The sequence below is a fragment of the Colius striatus genome, chromosome 13, assembly GCF_028858725.1.
Source record: "Colius striatus isolate bColStr4 chromosome 13, bColStr4.1.hap1, whole genome shotgun sequence".
Classification (NCBI taxonomy): Eukaryota; Metazoa; Chordata; class Aves; order Coliiformes; family Coliidae; genus Colius; species Colius striatus.
Window position 1 is genome coordinate 18787424 of NC_084771.1, and position 22214 is coordinate 18809637.

At 38.5% G+C, this 22214-nt stretch overlaps 1 protein-coding gene across 7 annotated transcripts in view; it reads right to left on the reverse strand.

Moving 5' to 3' along the window:
- ZNF711 (zinc finger protein 711) overlaps positions 1-22214 on the reverse strand; it is a 32273-nt gene that overhangs the window by 6793 nt on the left and 3266 nt on the right. For 2 of the 7 annotated variants that reach the window (XM_062006562.1, XM_062006563.1), the window contains exons 2-9: positions 18724-18829; positions 16714-17244; positions 9202-9360; positions 7473-7619; positions 6418-6555; positions 4963-5010; positions 4265-4408; positions 666-3803 (exon numbers count right to left, since the gene is read on the reverse strand). In XM_062006562.1, the coding sequence (XP_061862546.1) occupies positions 2626-3803; positions 4265-4408; positions 4963-5010; positions 6418-6555; positions 7473-7619; positions 9202-9360; positions 16714-17244; positions 18724-18802 (2424 nt within the window). In that variant the 5' untranslated portion in view covers positions 18803-18829 and the 3' untranslated portion in view covers positions 666-2625. Of the gene's footprint in view, positions 1-665; positions 3804-4264; positions 4409-4962; positions 5011-6417; positions 6556-7472; positions 7620-9201; positions 9361-13175; positions 13294-15459; positions 15519-16713; positions 17245-18723; positions 18830-20648; positions 20818-22214 lie in introns of those variants that run through there. The other 5 variants (XM_062006565.1, XM_062006564.1, XM_062006569.1 and 2 more) reach the window with 5 other exon arrangements.

Consider the following 22214-nt stretch of genomic DNA (forward strand, 5'->3'; position numbering starts at 1 on the left):
AGCAAGAAGAAGTATGAAAACATGATCTGAATGTAATGCTTCGAAGCATTATGTCCCCCTTTCACACTGCTGTCTGAAACACTGCCCCTCCAGAACCTGAACTCCTGCCTTTTCTATCCCCCATGTCCTGTTCTGGACACCATGGACATGGGGTTAAGTCTTTCCACAAAGCTGGCTACAGACAAGGAGAAAGTACATGATTACTCCATCTATCTGGGGAATGGGCAAGCACCAGTGTGTGCTCTGTCACAGAATGAACACCTTCAGGCTGCTATGGAGAAACTCCTTCAGTTTACGTATTCAACGTAATGTTGAGGAATAAAGCACTAAAACTGTCAGTAAAACACAACTTTAACCTCTATGATTTTTTGAATGCTAGGGCCTCCTCATCTGATTGCTGGGCATAAAGAAAGAAGCAGCATAAAAAACCTCAGATGAACAGGTCAAAGTCTGCATCATTTGGTACAAAAGCTGGCTGTGAGCCTGCTGGAAGTCCTTGCTTAGGAGCTCACATAATACCACACTCTGATTTTCCAAGTTTTTAATCTCTTACTGATGTCAGAATCCAAGTCTTCTAAAAAGAGAAGGAAATTAAAGACAGCAGCATTTTTAGTATTTCATTTTGCGAGCTGTTCTTATTACATAGATAAAAAGACAAAACCTACCTGGCTTGTCCCAAAATATGTGAGGAGTTTTATCTTCTCTTTACTCAAAGGAAAGAATTTCAAAGGCACATCAGTACCACACGTGACCATTATCTCAGCAATAAGCACAAGCACAGGCATTACCTGTAACTTTAAAGGGTGAACTAAAACTCCAGCACTCTGCAACAGTCTGTTAAATATACCTCAACTAAGTTATTTACTTGAAATGTTATTAAAACATGAATTAGTAATTCAAAAGATTAGGCAAATTTCCTAAACTCCATAAATGAAAAGCAAACTCCAAAAACTTGGAGTGCAAGAGATGCATTTTATTGTACGCCCGTTACGATGAGGAACACATTTAGAAATCATAATCCCACATAACAGTGACAATCTTATTTTACAGCGTGTACATCAGTTTTTACAGCCACATAAAACACGTATTTTTCCTAAGAGATTTCCCAAATTGAACTTTCTGAAGTTTAGAAATATAAAAAAAAAATTTATTCTCAAGGAACTGATTCTCATCTGGTGCAAAAAACCAAAATATGAACATTATCTGAAACACAAAGCCACAATATAGCATGAAGTTACAATTTATCATGTGAACAGCTGTGTGCAAACATGAAGCAACTAAAAAAGTAAAAAATACACATTATATGCATAACATTTATGAACAGGTTTGTCATTAAATAGCCCTAGAGCAGCTCGTTATATTAAGCGCCATTTGATCTGCAGCATGCTAACACAAAGCATTGGTTAAAGGGATGCATATTTTAAATGTATACACTGTAAACTGAAGATCCACCTCCAAACTCTAATGGCAGCATATTTTTTTTCTGGTTAAATACTGCATATATACTTTCTTACAGATTGAAAATGCATGTTTATAGCATGGTATAGTCTTTTAAAGACTCGATTAAAAGGTGCAATTTTATGTCTCTATTGAAAATTTCATATTAGGAGGTAGGACAGTAAGAGCCATACCTGTTAAGGACACTGCCCCACAGAACTTCTAAGTACTTTGAATTTTAATTCAAAAAAACCCTCTACATTTCCAACTCTGTTTTAATATTCTTTTTAGAGAAGACTTTAAAGTAGCGAGAAAAAACCAAGTGTTGAGGCACAACACTATGAGCTGCATCCATTTCATCCTTAAAAAAAGTCAAATTCAAAGTTAATTGTTATATGTGCCATACTGAACAACATTCAACTGTAGTTTCAGATAAAAAAGGGAAATTATGTACATACACATCTTTAACCCTAGCACCAGAACACCACCTCTGAGATCATAACATAATGCTCTATTTTAAACATCATATCCTGCAATAGAATAGGTTAGCAGCTTTGAAAACCATTAAAAACTGACTTGTTGGACCTAAACTAAAAGGAAACAAAAGCAGTTTCCCCAATGAAATGTGTTTTGTTGTTTCTTTGTTATAAAAAAGGGACAACCCCCTCCCTCCCAATTTGACCGGTTCTGGAACTCAATTTCCAGGCGCGACTTAAAAACGTTATGATCAAGTGACAGACTGACACTCTCCTTGCAAGAACTGCACGACAACTTACGACTTGGTCGCCTCTGCAAACAGTTTGTAAATAACCCCACCATGTATCTGAACTGTTTTCATATTGGAGACAAATGCTGTTAGTGACAAAATGGACAACACAATCACCTGTTTCATCTTCTATAGCTTAACAATGAGTAATGCTCTTAATTTGAAGACATTCACCCATCTTTCTCCAAATTTAAGACATTCATCCATCCTTCTGCATTCGATAGTGCTCTTTAGGTTCTGATAAGCAACAATCATAGGGCTATGAGATCCCCTGCCAACCCTAATACTTTTAAGACTTTTAATACAAAGAATGTAAAGTTATGATTTAATATCAAGCTTTGAAACCAGGAGAAACAGTTCGTGAGAGATTTTTTTTTTCCCGTATCACAGTTTCTACATTGCTTCCTTCTGGAGATCATATATTACATTATGGCCTCTTTGTGGTGCCTCATTATGTGCTGATTTTTTTCAGATGGTCTACGGAATCCCTTTTTGCAATACTCACACCTATGGGGATAGTCTTTCGTGTGTATGGATATGACGTGTCGTTTAAAGCCCGACGCATCCGTAGTGCTATATTCACAATACTGGCACTGATACACTTTTCTTCCGCTGTGGGTCTTCATGTGCTTCTTAAGTTCGTTTTGCTGCCTAAATCCTCTTTTACATCGTTTGCATTTAAAAGGCAGGTCCTTGGTATGAACTGAGAGGATATGCCCACTAAGTACAAAAGGATCTGACGTTTTAAAGTCACAGTGCCTACACTGATGGATCTTTTTACCTTTATGGGTCTCGCTATGCTTTTTGAGCTCAGAGGGGCGATGGAAGCCTTTTTCACACACCTCGCACTTGTGAGGAAAATCCTTTGTGTGAACCGAAATAATGTGTCGCTTCAGGTCACTGGAATTGGTGCTCTTATGGTCACAGTGTGGACACTGATGAGTCTTATGCCCTTGGAATAACTCTGTGTGCTGCTGCAGTTCCTTTTCATCTGTGAAAGCCTGGGGACAGTGCTCACACTTAAAGGGCAGCTCAGTCCCGTGTTTGGTTTTGATGTGAGTTTTCAGATTGGACTGATCAGCACACCTGAAGACACAGTGCTGGCACTGGTATGGCTTTTCCCCAGTGTGGGTCCTCATATGCTTTTTCAGCTCTGATGGGTGACGGAATCCTTTCCCACACTCCACACAGACATGAGGGAAGTTCTTACTGTGAACTGCAAGCAGATGTCTGTTGAGGAGTCCCTGCTCTGCAGTTTCATAGTCACAATATTTGCACTTGTGTAGCTTAGGCTCCTTGTCCCTCAGTATTAGTTTGTTAGAACTCAACGGGCTCGCTTCTCTGTATCTTCTTGTATATTCTGTAAACTCATGGGTTTTATCAACTTTATTTATAAGTTTATGGCTTTCCAGATGATTGTGGAAACTTACTTTTTTGTTAGTTGTGAAGTCACAGTCTGTGCACTGGTATTTCTTCTTAATCATATGATCTGGATGATTCTTCATATGCCTTTTCAAGAATCCTCTGGATTTAAATTTTTTCCCACAAATATGACAAGGGTAAACTGTTAAGGGCTGTCCATCAGGACCTATTATAACAGCTGTTTTTAAACAAACAAAAACAAGTTATGAAGGAAACAAATTCACTGATTAAAAAGTTTCAAACAGCCAACTGCTTGTTCAGATTCATGCACTTACACTTGCAGCAGACAGAATGGTTCAGTAGTTTAAAAACAACCAATCCACAGCACCTATAGTTTATATAGTTTTGGTTTAGAAACTGCTCAAACAGGTCAGTGATGGCATATATGCAGTGAATATAACCACGATTATTTTCTGATAGCTTGCAAAATTCAAATGAATTGCGTTAGCCCTAGGTGTACTGACTCTGAAGAGCACAAAGCACGACATTTCTATGCACAGAACCGGAGGGGGGGAAGGACACAGGAAATACGCAAATCACCATTTCTATTTTTGAAGTCTGTATCAACTTAGGGGAAAAAAAGGAATAGTACAGGAGTAAGTGCCACTCCATGACAGTACACATAACTATAGTGTTTACCTGTTTGCCATTGCCTGGCCTCTCCTCTCCTCCTTTTCTTGGTTTTTTGTTTTAGCACTCTATTAGTGCTAATGCTATCACAAATCTGCAGGTATTGTGTTGCATTACCGTTTTTGTTTTCTAATCGTGTATCCAAGTTATTTCCTAGAAACAAAAATTAGACACCATAAAAAACCTTAAACGACTTGTTTCTCTGGGACTGATGACTGGAATTGCACAGCAGCGTATCTACTTTCATTTTAAACTGCCCATTCCTCTACACCGAACATATATAAAAAGATTGCCAATACAAAGCACTATCTATCCTTCCTGGCAAAAGTCAAGAATATCACTGTTTGAACATTGATTCCTCTCCAAATATATTCCTCAATTTATCATGCTTCTCAAGACATTAATTTTATTAGGAGTTATGCTGGTTGTTTCCTTTTATTTAACTTGGTTTTGTTCTCAACAACTCCACCATCTCCTTTCTTGATTACAAAACTGTATTAAAAAACCTGGCAGATCCTCCCAACTTCCCCACCCACTCAGAAGGCCTACAACACACCTGGAACTGTTTTCATTTCAAAACAGTACTGAAAGACTATGCAGTCCTTCCCTATATACTTCAAGGATAATTCTCTGCATTCACCGATCAGGAGAACTGACACACCAAAGTGTATTTTAATGCTGTGCCAAGCACAGTTACACTTTCTTACCTGCCGCTTGACCATCTTCGTATCTTCTGGGGAGCCTTCTTTCATCTCCTGCAGAAAATGGTATTTTAGTCATTATAAATCACAATTCTTTTTGAAGGCAATGGCTTTGAAAGTCTGATAATGAGAGAAAACTAACTTGGCTAACAAGTAACAGATGAAGGCTATCCAAACGAGATGTTCAGTTCACAATCAGTTCAGTCTTGCAATTTTGAGTCCCAGGAAACAAAAGCACATCTTTGTGAGCAGCTGACACCCACTAAACCTGCATTTGCATGCTTACCATGCTGTCTGTCCTGCTTCTCATAATTAACATGCTTGTTCCTGCAACCTTTTATCCTCACATATAACCTCAGATATCAACCCAGAAACGAGGTTATCTGAAACCCACCATTTGTTCTTCAGATCAAAGTACTTTGTCTCTCTGGAATAGAACCAGGCAGATATGACGACTTGGAGTTTATCAGCTGCTCAGCACTCAGCTACATGAGGTACTACAAAATTCTGGGAGTTGGAGAAGTAATATCTTAAAAGTGTATTCCCCATTTGGGATTGAAAAGTGCTAACTGCTATATGCCAAGGCTCTGCGGTTCTAAACCACTTTGTCAGCCCAACTACTGCCCTCAGAGATATTACAACGATGAATTTTAACTGCCTTGCTTATTTCATTGTAACATAAAGCATGGAAGACCCGATATCCTCTGAATACACATTCACCATGCCAAAAATCAGAGAATAGGATATGAAAGAAAAGAATATTCAGAATTTGCAATATATCCTGATAAGACACTTCTACTGTTTGAAGCACAGCTGCAGAGTACAAATTACCTTTTTGCTTTTTGTTTCTAACCTGAAGGACTAACAGACTTCAAACAGGTAAAGAAACTGAAATGATTAGAAACACGTTTATACATTTATCCCTACTATTCCCTTTGGAATTTTTTCCCCCTTCCTCTGAGCCAATGTACAATATTTAAGGCTATTCTTGTTTTTGTAAGATCTTCAACAGCCAACTTAATCATTAAACGCCCCACATTCTGTACACCTGAGCTGGAATTCAGAACAGTACCAAAATTTTCCTTTCTACTTCAGAAAATTCCAACATATAGCATTCCATTCATTACATGGAAGACAGACAGCCACTCAAGCAATCTCTAATTGTTTGACAGGACAGGACTGGAAAAAATCCCACTGATGTAAAATGGAGTTGTTTTCTTCACATGGATCTGCAAAAAACCCAAGGACCTCATGTGTGAAAGGTCATAAATGATGTCAAATTGACTTTTCACATCATTTTACTAACTCCACTAACTGACACTGCTAACAGATCAGAAGGAGCCATTTCCAAACCACTAGGACATGGTGAGAGATTATCAGATTCACACAGAGATTCTGGAAGCTGGACTTGGGAGAAAATCATAGAAAGGACTTTCAGAAAATAAACATACAGATTCCTACCGTAAGCAGCAGCCCAAGCAACAGGGACAAAGGTTTTATTCACGCCAGAGTCTTCAAGCTGTGTTTCTGGAAGTGATGTAGCTTCTTCTTCACCTACAATAACTTCCATATAAACTTCATCTGCTATTTCTGCACAGCCTGGATTAAAGGAGGAGAATAAAGCTTTAATTTTGTTCTGCTCATACTAAACTTCCCTTCGTTGAATTTGTGCTCCCTCTGACTGATACCCGTCAGAAATTACTTTTCTCCTTCTGACATTCAGAACCATCCCTTCCCTTAGGGGATCACTGTTTACTCAGACATTCTTTAAAGAGAGAAAACACATATCAATAAATATAAATGCAAACCAAATACCACAGTAAATTCAAGCCTACCAACTTATAAACTTGTAACTGATGACTTTTATTTGCCACTTTGCCAAAAAGCTGATGAAACAAGGCAATTCACAGCAGGAAAACAGAAAAAGGGGAAATTTGACTAACCTCATTAACTTCATCCATGGACATGTTAAATCTAACACAAATAATGAAATGATTGCATACAGCATGCACAAAGTGCATTTATCCACATCACTTTAAAGTAATTACAGCCTGCTTTTTATTTTTAGGGAAGATAAGCTTAGTTTTCTACTACTTCATGATGAAGAATGCCGGTCTCGGGCCAGCTGGGGTTGAGGTGATGCACTGAAACACACTAAACCCACTCAGGATGGCTGAACAGGGAGCATTGCCATGAGCAAGGGCTGCCCCGCTGTATGCAAGCCCCTAATTTATTGTCCAAGTTACACAGTATCTGTTTTTGCTTTTACATCCTGCTGACCTTCAGGCTTTGCCCGTTTTCCACTCTCATGCTGCTGCTTCTCACACTCGCAACATTCTGGAACATTAGCTCATTCACCAGCAACCAGTCTCATACCCTGAAGGTCACTTTTGCCAATTACCAGCTCTTTATTCCCGCAAAGAATCCCTCAGAAAAATTAAAGAAGTCCTTGAGAATGGAGTTACACTGTTGTACAAAACAGCATGAGAAACAAAAATGTTTCTTATTATGCTTACTAATATCTTCATCTTCCTGAGAAGAGTCCTTAACAGCCATGTAAACCATTTTTTCTCGTTGCATTCTACCAACACCTCCTTGTTCAATTACTCCAGCTACAGAATGTCCATTGTGAAAGTCACTCTCAGTGACAATTTCTGTCCCACCTTTAACAAAAAGAAGTTAAACACATTAAGTAAATGTAAACAAAGCCACAAGATTCATTTCAGACTGAAATATTTTCTTCTTATTTACAACAGAACTATTTCACAAAACTCCAATTTGATGTTTTTACATCCACGTCTGCTACAAAATCATGCTTTGGAGCAGACAATAAACAAGGTCTCTCAGTGTGACCTGATAAATTCAAGACAGATCAGCTACTTCCCCAGAAGGATCAAGAACCTTTTACGTATTCTAGCAGTGCGCTCAGGTGTGACTGGAAACACACACCTGCCCATGCCCACCAAAAAACTGACTGTAGTTCTCATCCTGCCCAGAACACAGCCTCTAAATTCTACCTTGAGATGTGAAGAGCTGACTCTTATGCCTCTTCTACTCCATGAAATATCCTATTTCTTCACTTGCAAAAACCCGATTCTTAGTTAGTTTTTCCTACAAAGACTATTGTGTGTGTCTCAGAGTCATTACATGGGACTGAGTAGTAACTTACACGGGCATCACACTTCACAAACTATGAAAGAGCTGATCCAGCAATGACTTCAACAAGGAAAATGCTATTCAGAGAGAAAGAGTGGCAGCAATGTAAGGTGCTGCACCCAATCCCTAGAGAAAACACAATCTGAAGACTAACAGTTGGAAAGATGGAAATTATTAAGTTAGGAAGACAGAACTACCCACACAGTCCTCCTCTGGGTAACTAACAAGCTTTGGCCCACTGACTTACTCAGCAGAAGCAAAAGAACAAGTTCCAACCTGGAACTTGACATTGATGCTTGAGTCAGAGAGAGGTGGCAGATAAATATTGATGCTTAGTCTACCATGTATCTCAGGAACTGAACAGTGAGCAGAGAAGCTGAAGGTTATAGCAGAACCGAGAGTCCTTGTTTGCTGCAATTAATGGTCACAATGGAAAATATCAGTGCCTGCATCCAAATCAAATACATTGACCCATCACTCCCTGTGTTTTGTAAATGGAAGACTTTTCCAAACATCCCTTCTTCAAACAGACAGAAGCAGCTCTCCTTCTGCAATCAAAACATGGAATTTCAGTTTCTCCTAGCTAAATGTGTAACTTGAGTTAGCTGCACCTCCACTTGCAAAGCACCTTCAAGTGCTGGATCCGTCCTATGCAAAAGAGAACTGCATAACAATTCTGGGTTTCTAAGCTCAGTTTGGAAATGACTGTATGCCTAAAGCTCCAGTAATCTTCCCCCTGCTCTTCATCTAGGCCACCAAAGGCTGTTCAATGAGAGGAATCCACCCTAGAGGCTTTTCTGTGCTGACACACAGTCTTGTAACATTGGAGAGTGCAGTAGCTGAAAAACAGCTGCAGACACCCAACTGCTTCTACATTAGGGCTTAAGTTGCCTGAAAATAAACACTGCTAATCAAAACAGAACTCCAGACTAAGGCACACCCGGTATTTACCACATACAGGCAGCTTCCACAAATGCTACAGTCTACAAAACATTCCAGTCAGTGGATTACATGGAATTAAGAATAAACAACAACAAGATCCTGTCATACTTCATACTACTGAAAGAACACATAAAATTTAAAAGGTACCTATTTCAACATCATCTTCAGCTTCAGCTTTAAATATGTATACTTTGATAACTTCTGAACCGAACCCATCGTCTTTAGCAACGTCATCATTTGCCACCTCGGTACTGATTTTCAAGGGAGTGCTTCCTATATGATCCAATTTTTCTCCAACATCATCCACTGCAAAGATAAGAAAATAACCACGAAGTTCACATACATTTTGCAAAACTCAAAGTAATCAGTAGCATGATTTCTGCACTATTATCCCCACTCACAGTAAAGGTTTGTGTTAACAAACAGCTGTTACAAAACTGTTCATCTCAAGAAACTTAGAAGAGATTCCAGAAGTTCAGTACTCATTTTACTGTAACTCAGGAAGCACAGCAAGTTACAGAATGAAGGACACAAGAGGGAGCTTGTGATCAAAGAGAAGGTGGTAATCAGTTATGTCTGAAACTATTATACTTAGAAAGCAAAAATGTATCAGTGCATAAAATTAAACACAACTATAAAAAATGTTAAAAATTAACCCAGAATTGCCTGTTACAGTCAAGAGTCCCCAAAAGTTTCACTGATTAAAATGCAATAGTTGAAATTGTTATGAAGACTGATGGAGTATGTTCCCAGTGAAATAAAAATTTGACTACATCTTCACTATTTTGCACATCTTCATTATTTTATCCAGTTTATCACTTGAATGAAGAATTGTTGTATGCCATACAGCTGATTAAAATATGCAGTGACAAAAAACCCAAATACCATGTGACATTAACTCATTCTTTGTGTATGCAAAATGTTATTTGTCTATTTCAAAATGCTAATTTTATTTATACAACAAAAATCACATTCAAACTGTTAAAAGTGTGGAAGTGACAGTATTTGGGTAAAAAGGCTACTGACACAGATATCCATAGATACACTCCCCAAACTGCCAAGGTGGAGGCCAACTGCACTAAGCATCTTTCCGACGTATGCATGGCCAACATGCTTCTCTCAGGGATAAAATTAGCCCCTGTGCAGATAGCCTACAGAAACCTGTGCAATGCTGGACACCCACCAAGGTCCCCAGAAGAGGAGAATTACACAAAATGTAAACAAAACCAGAAAGAAACACTTCTCGGGGAAATACCAGTTTACTGCATACATAACATGGAAATATGCACATATTAGGTAAGAGAAAATCACTAAAATTAATATTAAAATGACAGCTGTTTTGTGAATAGCATCTATTCTGTGGAGAGACTGAGGAAAGGATGGCTTATCTCGGGATGGCTGCAGTGCTTCCCAATAACACAATCTCAAGGGCTCCAAGGGACCTCAAAAGATCAAATCCCTCTTCAAGTTTCCTGCCTTCAGTGCAGCAATGACTGCTCTTGAAGAGCTGCCTTTAAATACCTCAGGCTGCAGCCTGGGGGTACTAAGGTAAGCTGGAGCTACGTGAGGTGGTTCAGAACCTGCTAGAAAAGGGGCAGATGCCTTTCTTGTCACAGGGTGGGAATTTACCCCAGCAATACCAGACTAAGCTCTTCCTACTCACAGACAGGATTCCACAGAGACAACTATCCAACATTGTTCTTCATTCCCATTGAGGAATCTCATTTCTATTTGACAAATCTTGGATCGTGTCAGGACTAGATATAATGTAGGTAAATATAAATCAGTGTTTGATTTTGTTTTAAAACCTCTGACAATTATGTATTTTGCTGAAAATTAACTGGAAAACATTAAAAATAAAACACTATGTTTTAGTTGTTTCTTTTTTGTAATAAGTGCATTGCTGGAAAAAATAACAAAATTGGATCATTAGGGGGAAAAAAATCTTTAGGAAAAGAATTTTTGTTTTTTTAATCTCAATGCCAGCAATAGCAACACTTTAACCTGTTAGAATCTGACGTGTACTGCGTGGTGCTGGTGTTACCTTGCAGGACAATGTGAGAACAGTGAGAGAATGAACACCATGCACAAGAAAGTCACCACAGAGAACCTGGCACATTCACTGGACACTCAAGTTTACCGGCAGCAGGTTATTAGTGTATCTTTACACCCAGCATGAGAGTGTGATTGCATCTGCTAACTGGAATTTTCCACGTTGCCAGAAGGAGTTTTTAGAAGAGAGGACTATACATCCTCTGCTACCATGAAAGATGCTAAAGATATTGACCTTAGAAAAAGTATTTCCATACATTTACTGTGCTTGAACTTATTAAAGACTATTCTCTTTTCTGTATTGTTTTTACAAGTTTGTTACACATAGTCTTCAAGAAATGACTTAGGACAATGAACATTTCCACTGCATGTCTGCATCTTTGAAGGACTGGAGGTAACTAACAGTGCAAGGTGGGAGGCATCATCTATAGAGCTGTGTGACTAGACATGCTGACCAAACACAGGGCTATGTAAAGACTGAATGGAAGAAATCCCTACCTGTAAACTGTTACTGTGGGCTTAGAATTGGTACATTACTACTGAATTATTTTCAAATCTGCAACTCAAGTCACACCAACTTTTTCATAAATTTTATAAACATAACACATTATTGGTTTAACAAAAAATAAACATTTCTGTACCAGGAGGTTATCTAACACCAGCAGCTTCCTACTAAATAGGGGAGCCATCACATACATGTGATAAGAAGTCTTCTTGAAGGCAAAAATTTCTAACTATTTAAGTAATATCAGGTGACAATGACAGTATACCACCATGTTATCTGGTGAAAAAACCCACACAACTTAGATAGTTGCCTCACCAGGACATCAGTTGTAATACAACAAAGACTATATGAAAGAAAAAAAAAGTGGATTTTTTTTATTTTACAATTTTTAGGATAATATTTTCAACCAAAACTATCAAGTAAAATACAGTTTTTACAGTCATATGTTGTGTTTTACTGTTTCAAGTAAAGCCCTCAAATTTTCAATATCCTTTAAAATCTAAAAAGCCGGGGCAAACTTAAAACATGATTTTTAAAATTAGTGGTTACTCCCACACCATCAATCATCCTGTGTAATTTCAAAGACCTTCAGTCTCCACAATTTAAGCTCAAGTGATGGAAACATATTGGGAAGCCTGTGTATCCAGGGCTTCAAGAATCACTCTTCTGAAAATGCAAAAGTGGAATATAACAAAATATGGAAAATATAGAGAGGAATGAGAAAATTATACTGATATAGACTGTCATGTGTAAGATTTTGCCTTTTGTTTCAAATACTTCAATAACAAACATCAGCAAATCAGAGATTGTTACTGCTTGAATTGCTGTCTTATATGAAGTAAATGTCGTTGTTTCCATCTATTTTTAGACACATTCAGGTAAGAGGAAAACAATCAACACGGCAGGACATGTAATCTTTGTCAAGTTTCCAAATATTATGACTTTTCAAAAAAACAGACAGTGAAAATATTCTATTATCCAAGTAGTATTATTTCAGTCACAGACTGCTAACCCATGAGTGCTAAATTATTTGATGACTTTTCCCAGTGATAGGTCTCAGGAACAGGAATGCTTACTTTATGTCAATGGAATATGAAAGTGTCTTCTAAATCTGGCTCATCCACCAGAAGCACTACATATTATTATCTCATCACTTAAAATTAACTGAAAAAAACACAACAGAGAACCTTTATAAATATATGCTGAATCCTCCTGAATAAACAAGGTTTAAAGGAAAACTCAGCACACTTCCAACTTTAAACTTACCTTACTCGGCTGTTTTCAGGTGTGTGATGTCCAGATTCACCGTGGATTGCCAGCTCCCAATTCATGTGATGCCTCAGCATGCACTATGCTGGTGATATCACACCCACCATAGGAGCCCGTAGGGATAACACAAGGGCAAGATAAGTCCCATGGTTTTGTCAAGTTTCCATATGTTTCTAATGTCTGATATGTCCCATAGGTTACAATATAGGAGTATTAATATTAAAATGTTTAGCAAGTTATGTAACACTGTACTGTAATAGACTAAAAAGGAGGTGGTGGTGGAACAGTACCTTACCCCTAAAGCCAGCTCCAGTGTTGTTCTTTGGTGGGTATGAGGTCAGCAGCATAGTGCATGCAGGGCCGACACACGGATCGGGAGCTGGCAATCCCCTGTGGGTCTGAATATCGCAAACCTGAAAAACAAAAAAGGGCACACTTTAAGCTACATGTGTGCTGGCTCCTCCCAGGCTAAACGGGACGTACAGGTCGCAACGTTCCCGCCTCACTATGAGACGGGCTGGGTTCATGAGCACACCGTGTGCATTCATTTTGTATTAATTCCCTTTTTAACAAGGCCATTCCAAACATGTACTCTGGGGATTTCAAACCCGGGATCACGCATATCCCATGGCATACAAAAAAAGGGGTTTAAGTCTTACACGTATTCATCTGCACTGAGACTGCAGAGTGGTGATAACCTTCGAGTGAAAATTTCCCACTACTAAACCACATGCAGCTACTTTACAGAACTAATAAGACAAACTTATTGTTTTCCAAACAGTATTTACATAAAAAATAATTACGAGTAGTGTATAAAATATCTACAAGAGAATGTCTTAAAATGGTGAAAAATCACCTTTCACTGTATTTAAACTGTAAATCCCAAAAAAGAGTAAGTTACTATTCCACACTCAGCTTCACACCTGAAAATACACTATTTTAGAAGTTTCTAAAATGTGTTCCACAGAACAGCTGCTGGTATTCCCTAAGGCTATTACCTATCATTTCATGTTAAGTCTCCCCTTTTCAGATGTTACATTTCATTAAAAGACAGCAAAGTATTCTGAGATTCTTTAAAACCATAATTTTACTGTATTGACTCTATTTACTGTACATTTGACAATTAGATAAGTAAATAAAAAGGAGTTAAAACTGCTTGATAAAGTAAGGCACTTATCTATTCTACATAATAGATTATCTTCATTAAGATAATAAATTTGGAGCTATTTTGAAGACATTTAAGAAAGTAGACAAAAAACAATTGAATAATATTGACTCATTTTTGCCGAGGAAAAAAAAAATCACTAGTAGGTCCTTTGTTAGGTTAAGCTGGCATGAGCAACAGCCTGAAAACTTAGCAGAGACGAGAGATCTCACTTTTATCAGTGATCTGGATGAGGAGATCACGTGCCCCCTCAGTCAGTCTGCTGATGACAGCAAGCTGGGTAGGAGTGCTGGTCTGTGTGAGGACAGGAAAGCTCTGCAGAGGGCCTGGCCAGGCTGGAGTGATGGGCCAAGGGCAATGGGGTGAGGTTCAACAAAGCCAAGTGCTGGGTCCTGCACCTTGGTGGGCTACACCAGCTGGGGCAGAAGGGCTGGAAATCTGGAGGGAAAGGACCTGGCCGGGGATGGTTGAGAGCAGCTGAACAGGAATGAGCCAGCAGTATGCCCAGGTGGCCAAGAAGGTCAGTGGCATCCTGGCTTGTATCAGCACTGGTGTGGCAGCAGGACCAGGGTAGTGACCCCCTGTACCGGCCACCGGTGAGGCTGCATCTTGAGTGCTGTGTTCAGTGTTGTGCCCCAGAGGGATACTGAGGGGCTGGAGTATGTCGAGACAGGCACTAGAGCTGGGGAAGGGGCTGGAGCACAAGTCCAGTGGGGAGTGGCTGGAGGGAACTGGGGATGTTCAGTCTGGAGGAGGCTGAAACATGATCACTCTCTGCAACCACCTGGAAGGAGGCTGCAGTGAGGTGATGGGTTGGTCTCTTCTCCAAAGTAACAAATGATAGGACAAAAGGAAATGGCTTCCATTTGTGCCAGAGGGAGTTTAAGATTAGGATCTCTTCACTACAAAGATTGTCAAGCCCCACACAGGCTGCCCAGGGCCCTGGTGTAATCCTCAGCCCTGGAGGGACTCCAAAGCTTTGTAGCCATGGGGCTGGGGGACATAGATTAGTGGTGGCTGTGGCAGTGCTGGGGAATGGTTGGGCTTGATGAGCTTAAAGTTCATCTCATCCAACCTAAAAAAACTCCATGATTCTATGACTGCCCGAACTTATGTATAATTATTACTTAAACCAAATTCTAGATTAATAAGGAGATTACTCAGGCATATCATGATTATACATATACATAAATCTAATCTGTCAAAAAATAGGTCTCAAACTGTCTTCAAAGCATTGCAAAAGCTATTAACAGGCTTGAGAACACCTGAGAAAACTATGACTATAACAGACATGACTGGGGTCATCAGGTAGCTGTTACTTAAAGTTTAAGATGCTCTGGTGTAAGTGCAGTGATTATCATTATCAATCACATGTATCTAACTTAGAAGGAATTCCAAAGATGGCTTTACTTACAATTACAAAGGTGCAGTTGGAAATACCGCAGTTACAGAATACAACTCAGCGTAAGTACTCTGTCAGAAAGGAGGAATTTTTTCAGTGAAATAACTGACTGTAGAAATGATGTTCCTTTATTTATAAACACAAAGGAATTTTTCTCTTGTAGGTCTAATTTGCTTTTAGAGTGATTTTTTTTTCATTTGTTTTCCAAAAACCCCTTTCTGACTTGTTAGTGACAAATGGCATTACACTAATAATAGAAGGTAAAAAATCATTGCTGTCCATCCTATACTGAACAAAAAGTAAATACCAAAATGGACTTTGCATAGGGACATAAATGCTACGAAGTATCAAAATCATTATAATCACTCATCAGTCATGTCCTCTGTCTTCAAATAAATGCAGCTTGCTGTGAACAAACTGACACTTTGACACACTCGGTGTTGCCGTTTTTTTAACATATTGCTTCTGACTAATTAAAGTCTGTTTTGACCTACTCACATTCCAGTAACTAGTTTGGAGCAGTCAAAAAAAATGAATTATCACATATTTAATAAAATTTGTGTAACAAAAACCCCCTTGTATCTTGTGTAATTTAACCACTGAAGAAATGTAATATACCTCAGCTCTTTTCAGTAGCTCTCACTCAACAATATAGGACCAGAGTTTTCTCAGAGTTGAGTGCTGGGTGGAAACTGAAATGAGCAGCCACTTTCCGGTGTTGCAAAGCCAATCAATTAACGCACACAAGTTCAGTCCAGAACACCATAACGTTCAATAAAATGCCCATTGTCATTTTTAATACAGTTGAACAAATAGTATTTTGTGGACACATAAGAGAAAACTTCGAGTCAAGTACCTTAAAAACCTGTTTCTTTGTTGGATTCTACTGCTTAAAGCCATCACATTATTTTTACGTGAATCTACATAACATGGCAATATACCTGTGTGTTTAAAAACAAAGTATTATACTCAAAATATGTGGGATGTTTAACTTCCCAATGTATTTTTCTTAACTTTCAGAAATATCTTGTTTCAGGAACAAACACCCACACTCATTCACTCAACAGCATCAATGTCATTCTTTTTCTTGCTGTATCAGCAATAATGGATTTTTCATCAAGAAAACCCAAATCCAGACACCAAGAATTAACTGGGCAACAGACAACAGTACAGAATGCAGCAAAAGTCCAGTTTTAGCAACTTCTCCCCACTAGACCACTTCCACTTCAGCTAATCTCCTGTTAAATCTACCTTTGTTTAACTTACAAGATATCATTAAGTAGTCTTCAGATGTACTTTTGCCATCATCATCGTCTTCTGTTTTTATAGTCACTGTGGAGCCAGGAACAGTACCAGCTGCTTGAATGACTGCTTCAGAATCTGAGTTCGTTACAAGAACTTCTTCTGAAACCACTGTAGGTGAATTGGCTCCTGACACGGAGTCTTGCACCACATGCTCCAAATGTCCATCAGGGCCCGTTACAAGGTCGGCCACAAAAACCTGATCAGGAACTCTAACAGTCTCTGTTATTAGATCAGAAGTCAAAACATGATCACTGGTATCTAAAGCTTCTTCAATAGCAACGTCAGCTTCCAAAACAGAATCAGGAACAATCACACCTTCTGTTACGACATCAGTTTCAGTGATGATGTCTGGTCCTTGGACAACTTCAGCTGCTAAGCCATGATCGAGAGTTATTCCATCATCGGTAACAACATCAGAAACTAGGACAGCTTCAGGGACTGATACAACAATATGGTCTCCATCAATATGAGCAGTGCCAGCCATTCCAGCCACTATGAAACAATTATGAATTAGGAGAAAAATGTTAACACTATTGCATTAGCAATCAGCTTATCTATGGAATGGAATAACTGGACAGATAAGTTAAATACAGATGTGCAAATCTGTTACTTTTCAACAACTCACATTTTGCATTTCACTTGATACAGGCTCTCCACAGTAGCCTGTATTATTTTAATGAAGAAAAACACAACATGCTACTTCTTTAAGACATAATGTGGAGTCTGCCCCAAATTTAGGTTTTACAGTGTTAGTATGTTAAAAACTACAGGCCACTTTGCAATTTCATCCTTTTTTAAAATTCCAGGTAGAAAATGTTTGATTACAGCAGCCATTTGAACCTTCACAGAATTTCTGCACAACACTGAAGTGTGGTAACAACACATTTACAACAAAAGGACTCTCATCCTTTAGACTTCACAGGCCAAGATAAAAAGAAATACTCAGTTGTATGCAATATTTATAGTACAATTTCCAACAACTTGACACGTTGCAAGGGATGGCCAGACACAGAAAGCTGGTTTTCATTAACAGACTTGACTGGCCAGTCACACTTGCAGACTACTTTTCTATCCATAAAAAAGAGTGCACAGTGAATTATCTGAACATACGTAGCAGTTTAAATCTTAATGAATAAAACATTCACCAAAATGGTTCTTATCATAATTAAACCAAAAGAATAAAATTCAGCATTGGACTGCAAATGCAATTATTTTGGCACACTCTGAGGGATATTAATTCATATTAGAACAAAGACATGGTCATCTCCTGTCATCACGCAGAACTGGAGACCCACAAAGGAAGAGAGCAATTTCTTGCTTTCCTTTAAAACTTCAAAACTGTCCTATCTAAATGGATTTAGAAACAAGTTTTCTTGCATTGGACCATTCCTACGACTGCTGGTCTTGACAGAACACTTCTAAGCACATGTGAACACTCAGATTTAGCTACATCGTTGCTAAACGTGTAAATCGTTGTCTAAATATTATCTGTTCTCACACAAAGACACTGTTTCTCACATTTACTGAAACACCCTAAAGAGTTCTGAACTGGAGACACTCATCCAGGTAAGTACAGGAAAGCTGGGATGTTATTTACATCTCTTGTACACTGGAGAGGTAACAAAGAGTCCATGTCATATCAAGCAGAATGTCCAAATTTTCATGAACCATGAAACTGCTGAACATTCTCTATCTCATTTGGAGGCCTTTGGGACTCACACTTCACTCTTTTTTTTTTTAAACAAAGAATTACTTCAGTATTTTGGAATAAGTGACTACTTCAAGATCAGTAACCAAAGTATACAAAGACATATTGCACACCACCCCAAATTTTGTATTTTCTTAAAAAACTCATGCAAATGACATTATTGTATTAGTCAACTCTACGTCTTGCTATCATTTATAAACATATAGAAAAAACATCAAAAGTCATCAGTTTCATTCATTATCTTTAATAGTTAAAATGTTTACCAAAATCCTGCATAATCATAGTGTGAGGCATTTTGGATTCTTGTGTTTGCAGTCCAAGACTTCCACCACCTGGATCCATATTCAGCTAAGTTGATTCACAGGTTAACTGCAATAAAAGCAAAATCAGAATGTATGTGGGAACGGTGTTACTGTGTTGATCAGCTTTACTGGATTCATGTGTCACACTGACAAAGACAGAGAAGTATTTATACAAAACGTCAAGTAAAATGCATGCAGTACTTCATACAATTCCTTTGGCTTTATTCTTTTGGTTTTACATAGTTTGGACCTAAAATCTTGAACTGTTTACACCAATAAGTAGGACCAAAACAGTGCAGTAACCAAAACAGTACAGTAATCAGAACAATTATAGTGAGTGAAACCACTATAAAGATTTAATCTGCAATACCAGCAGAAGCACTGGGCCATAGTAGCAAAGTAATGTAACATGTTGGTGAGCAACTGAACCTAGTTATTGTCTAAAGCACAAACTTTGTCAAGGAGGAAGTCGACTTTGTCTTAACCTGTCTGTAGAAGCAAGAAATAAAAGTTGGGTATCAACTGCACACCTGTACTATTACTAAAGACATGCCTTACCACAATAAGATTTATTAGCACTACACACCTTTCCTCTACCCCTGACTGTACATACTCTTAGTAACCAATTATCAAGACCAGTGATTATGGATGTGGAGAGACATCAAAGAAAGGTGGGAATTTTATTGTACCAGCTTTTCAGATTCTTTCACAATTTGATATTTCTGATGTTTCAAACCAAATTTTCAATTGTTAAATTAACTGAACATCGCATTTAATTATAAGCAAGTTTTTAAAATGCTACATAATGCACTGACTTCACAAGAACAAAAGTGCCAAAGCTGCCTTGCTCTTCCAGAGGCTCTGTATGTTTCCCTCTGCCTCATTAAAAAAGTCTGACAAAAGGCCTGAAAGAAATATTCATCTTCCCTCCATTAGATTTGCATGCACTTGCAGAGCTACCCATTAGAACAGGCAACAGCTAAGCATAGGAAAGGCCAACTTATTTCAATGTCTCCATTGCCACGATATTTGCTGAGGAAACCACAGTAACAGACTTCAGTGCTGACACCTCTATTACCATTGCAGCGTTAGCACTGCACTATCCATATTGGTTGACATTTTATTTCAAAACTGTCAGGTTATTCTAGAAATCTTATTTTCCAACACTGCCCCTTCTGTGCTGCTTCACTGCTGCTGCCAGGGAAAAGCTGGTGCTCTGCAGCTATCTGCAATATGCCTCTCTCTAATGGAGAGACGATCCTCCCTGACAGAACGGACTCCCCAACTCTTTGTAAACTGTTACATCTTTAGCTTATTTTCTTTTTGGACTCAGGTGCTGCAGAGAAGAACAGAGAAATGCAAATGCTTTTAAAAGCAAGCCTCAAAAAATATGGTACTTTTACTGTTGTAATACTAACCTTGAGTTTGCTTTTCTGTATCTCATGAAAAATGACCTCTATCTTGCTGCAGGAATTTAAGTCTAGGTGTCTAAATCTAAAACATGATAAAAACTTCCAAGTACTTCATGCTACAGCATATTTGACAACCCTACTGCAATCAGAGAGACCACAACAGAGTGAAGAGCTAACACAGTCAAGGAAAGCAAGCAATAAAATAAGCCAAGCTGTAAGCATAAATGGCTTAAATGCCTAAAATCTCTGAGATACCTCTAAGCCAGAATCAAAGGACCCTGAAAGAGCCAGAACCTAATGCAACTCACACTATCAAACTGATCGAGAAATAAACTAAACTTTGCAGCAGATTTCAATTTATCTTAAAATATGAAGCTCTATTGACACTAGAGTCCATCCTAAAACACTAAAAACTGTACACATTAAAGCATCGTCACACCAGTTATTACATCCACTGTAACACTTGCAGCTCACCAATACTGACAGAGCTGGGTCCTTGGTTCCAAGCCAAGTGGCCATGGAGAAGAGAGGCACTGGCGTTCTTGGCGATGACCCACAGAATGCCCCCTGTGTCCGGGCACCAGGCTCACTCGGCACATAGAAACTGATGCTCCAGCTGCCATCCATACCAGGCAGAAAGCCACTAAGGTGAGAGGATGTACAAAGTCAACTGTGATGCTACAGTGCTTTGCCTTCTCTTCTAGTGACCATGTTAAATGCCTTCAGCAGGTGATGCAGAACTCCTAACTCTGTGTAGGCAAGATGCAAGATACACATGCCAGGTGGGTACAATTTTATCTTCAGGAGGTTTTTTTGTATGAAAAAATATAAAACAGAGTAACAAACGATCTTGAAGAAAAATTTGGAAAACACAACCCATGCTTTCTGCATCTTTACTGTCATGGAAGGAACTGAGCAGAGATGATTCCTTTTTTTAAACTCTTGAAATCCTCAAGCAAAGGAAGCACCAAGCGGTCTGCCATGTTGGCAATCTCAAGCAAAAGCCACTAATCTACCCCAAGGAGTTTTCAAACTGAGAATACAAAAGAAACACAGAACTCATTTCACCCAGTGTCACTACTATCCTTTCAATACTTCCTTCCCCATATTATTTGTTCAAACCTACTTTTCTCAAACTGTCTTTAAACCTGTAATACTAATTCTTGGGGACCATGACAATGTAATGTTCTGCTTGCAGAGCCACAAGAATTCTCCCATGTCATTTCTTGATGGTTCCATAACAGAGCTAAATTCTGTCCACAGATCAGCAATTATTACAAAAACACAAGTTAGACATTGTCAATGAGGAAAGTAATCAGTCACTAACCCAATTCCACCCATACAATCAAATTTGAATGTAGTGTTAAGTTTTAGCTCCAAAATCAAATTCTTTCACTACTATAAGGCAGCTTCAGAACTTCAGTGCAATGTTCTGTCACTCCTAACTTATTGTCACAGCCATTTGAAACTCTCTGGTAGCTGACTAATAGTTGCTATTACAAAATAAGATACAGCTCTAGACCAGAAATGGCTAATTTAATAGAGCAACTTCAGAATTAATGCAATCCCACTCAATTTCCTGCCCATAGCCTTTACACTCAGATCATCATTCTTTTTCAATGTGAATGGATATGAAAAATTATCTTAAATTATATCAATCTGAGATTACAGGAAGAATATGCTACATTCTTCTTCCTTCTCAATAAGCAATTTATTTCCAGATTATACAATTAAATGCCCAACTACATTACATAGTGTGCTACACAAAAAATTCAATTAGACTACAATTTTAACTTAAATTTCTGCAAGGAAAGCAAATTACCACTAAAAGGACTATTTTCCCAGCAGCTAACAGGACTGTAAAAATTAACAAAGTTATGGGATGGCACCTTCTGTGCATGTAGTACCACAAGTACCTTAAACTTCCACTCAAAGCAGAGATGGATGGCGACACAAAAGCAATAATGATGCTGGAGTTGTATTTGAGTTGATGCAGCTGTCATCCAGCCAGCACCAAAGTGTACGCCTCTAAGTCCTTGA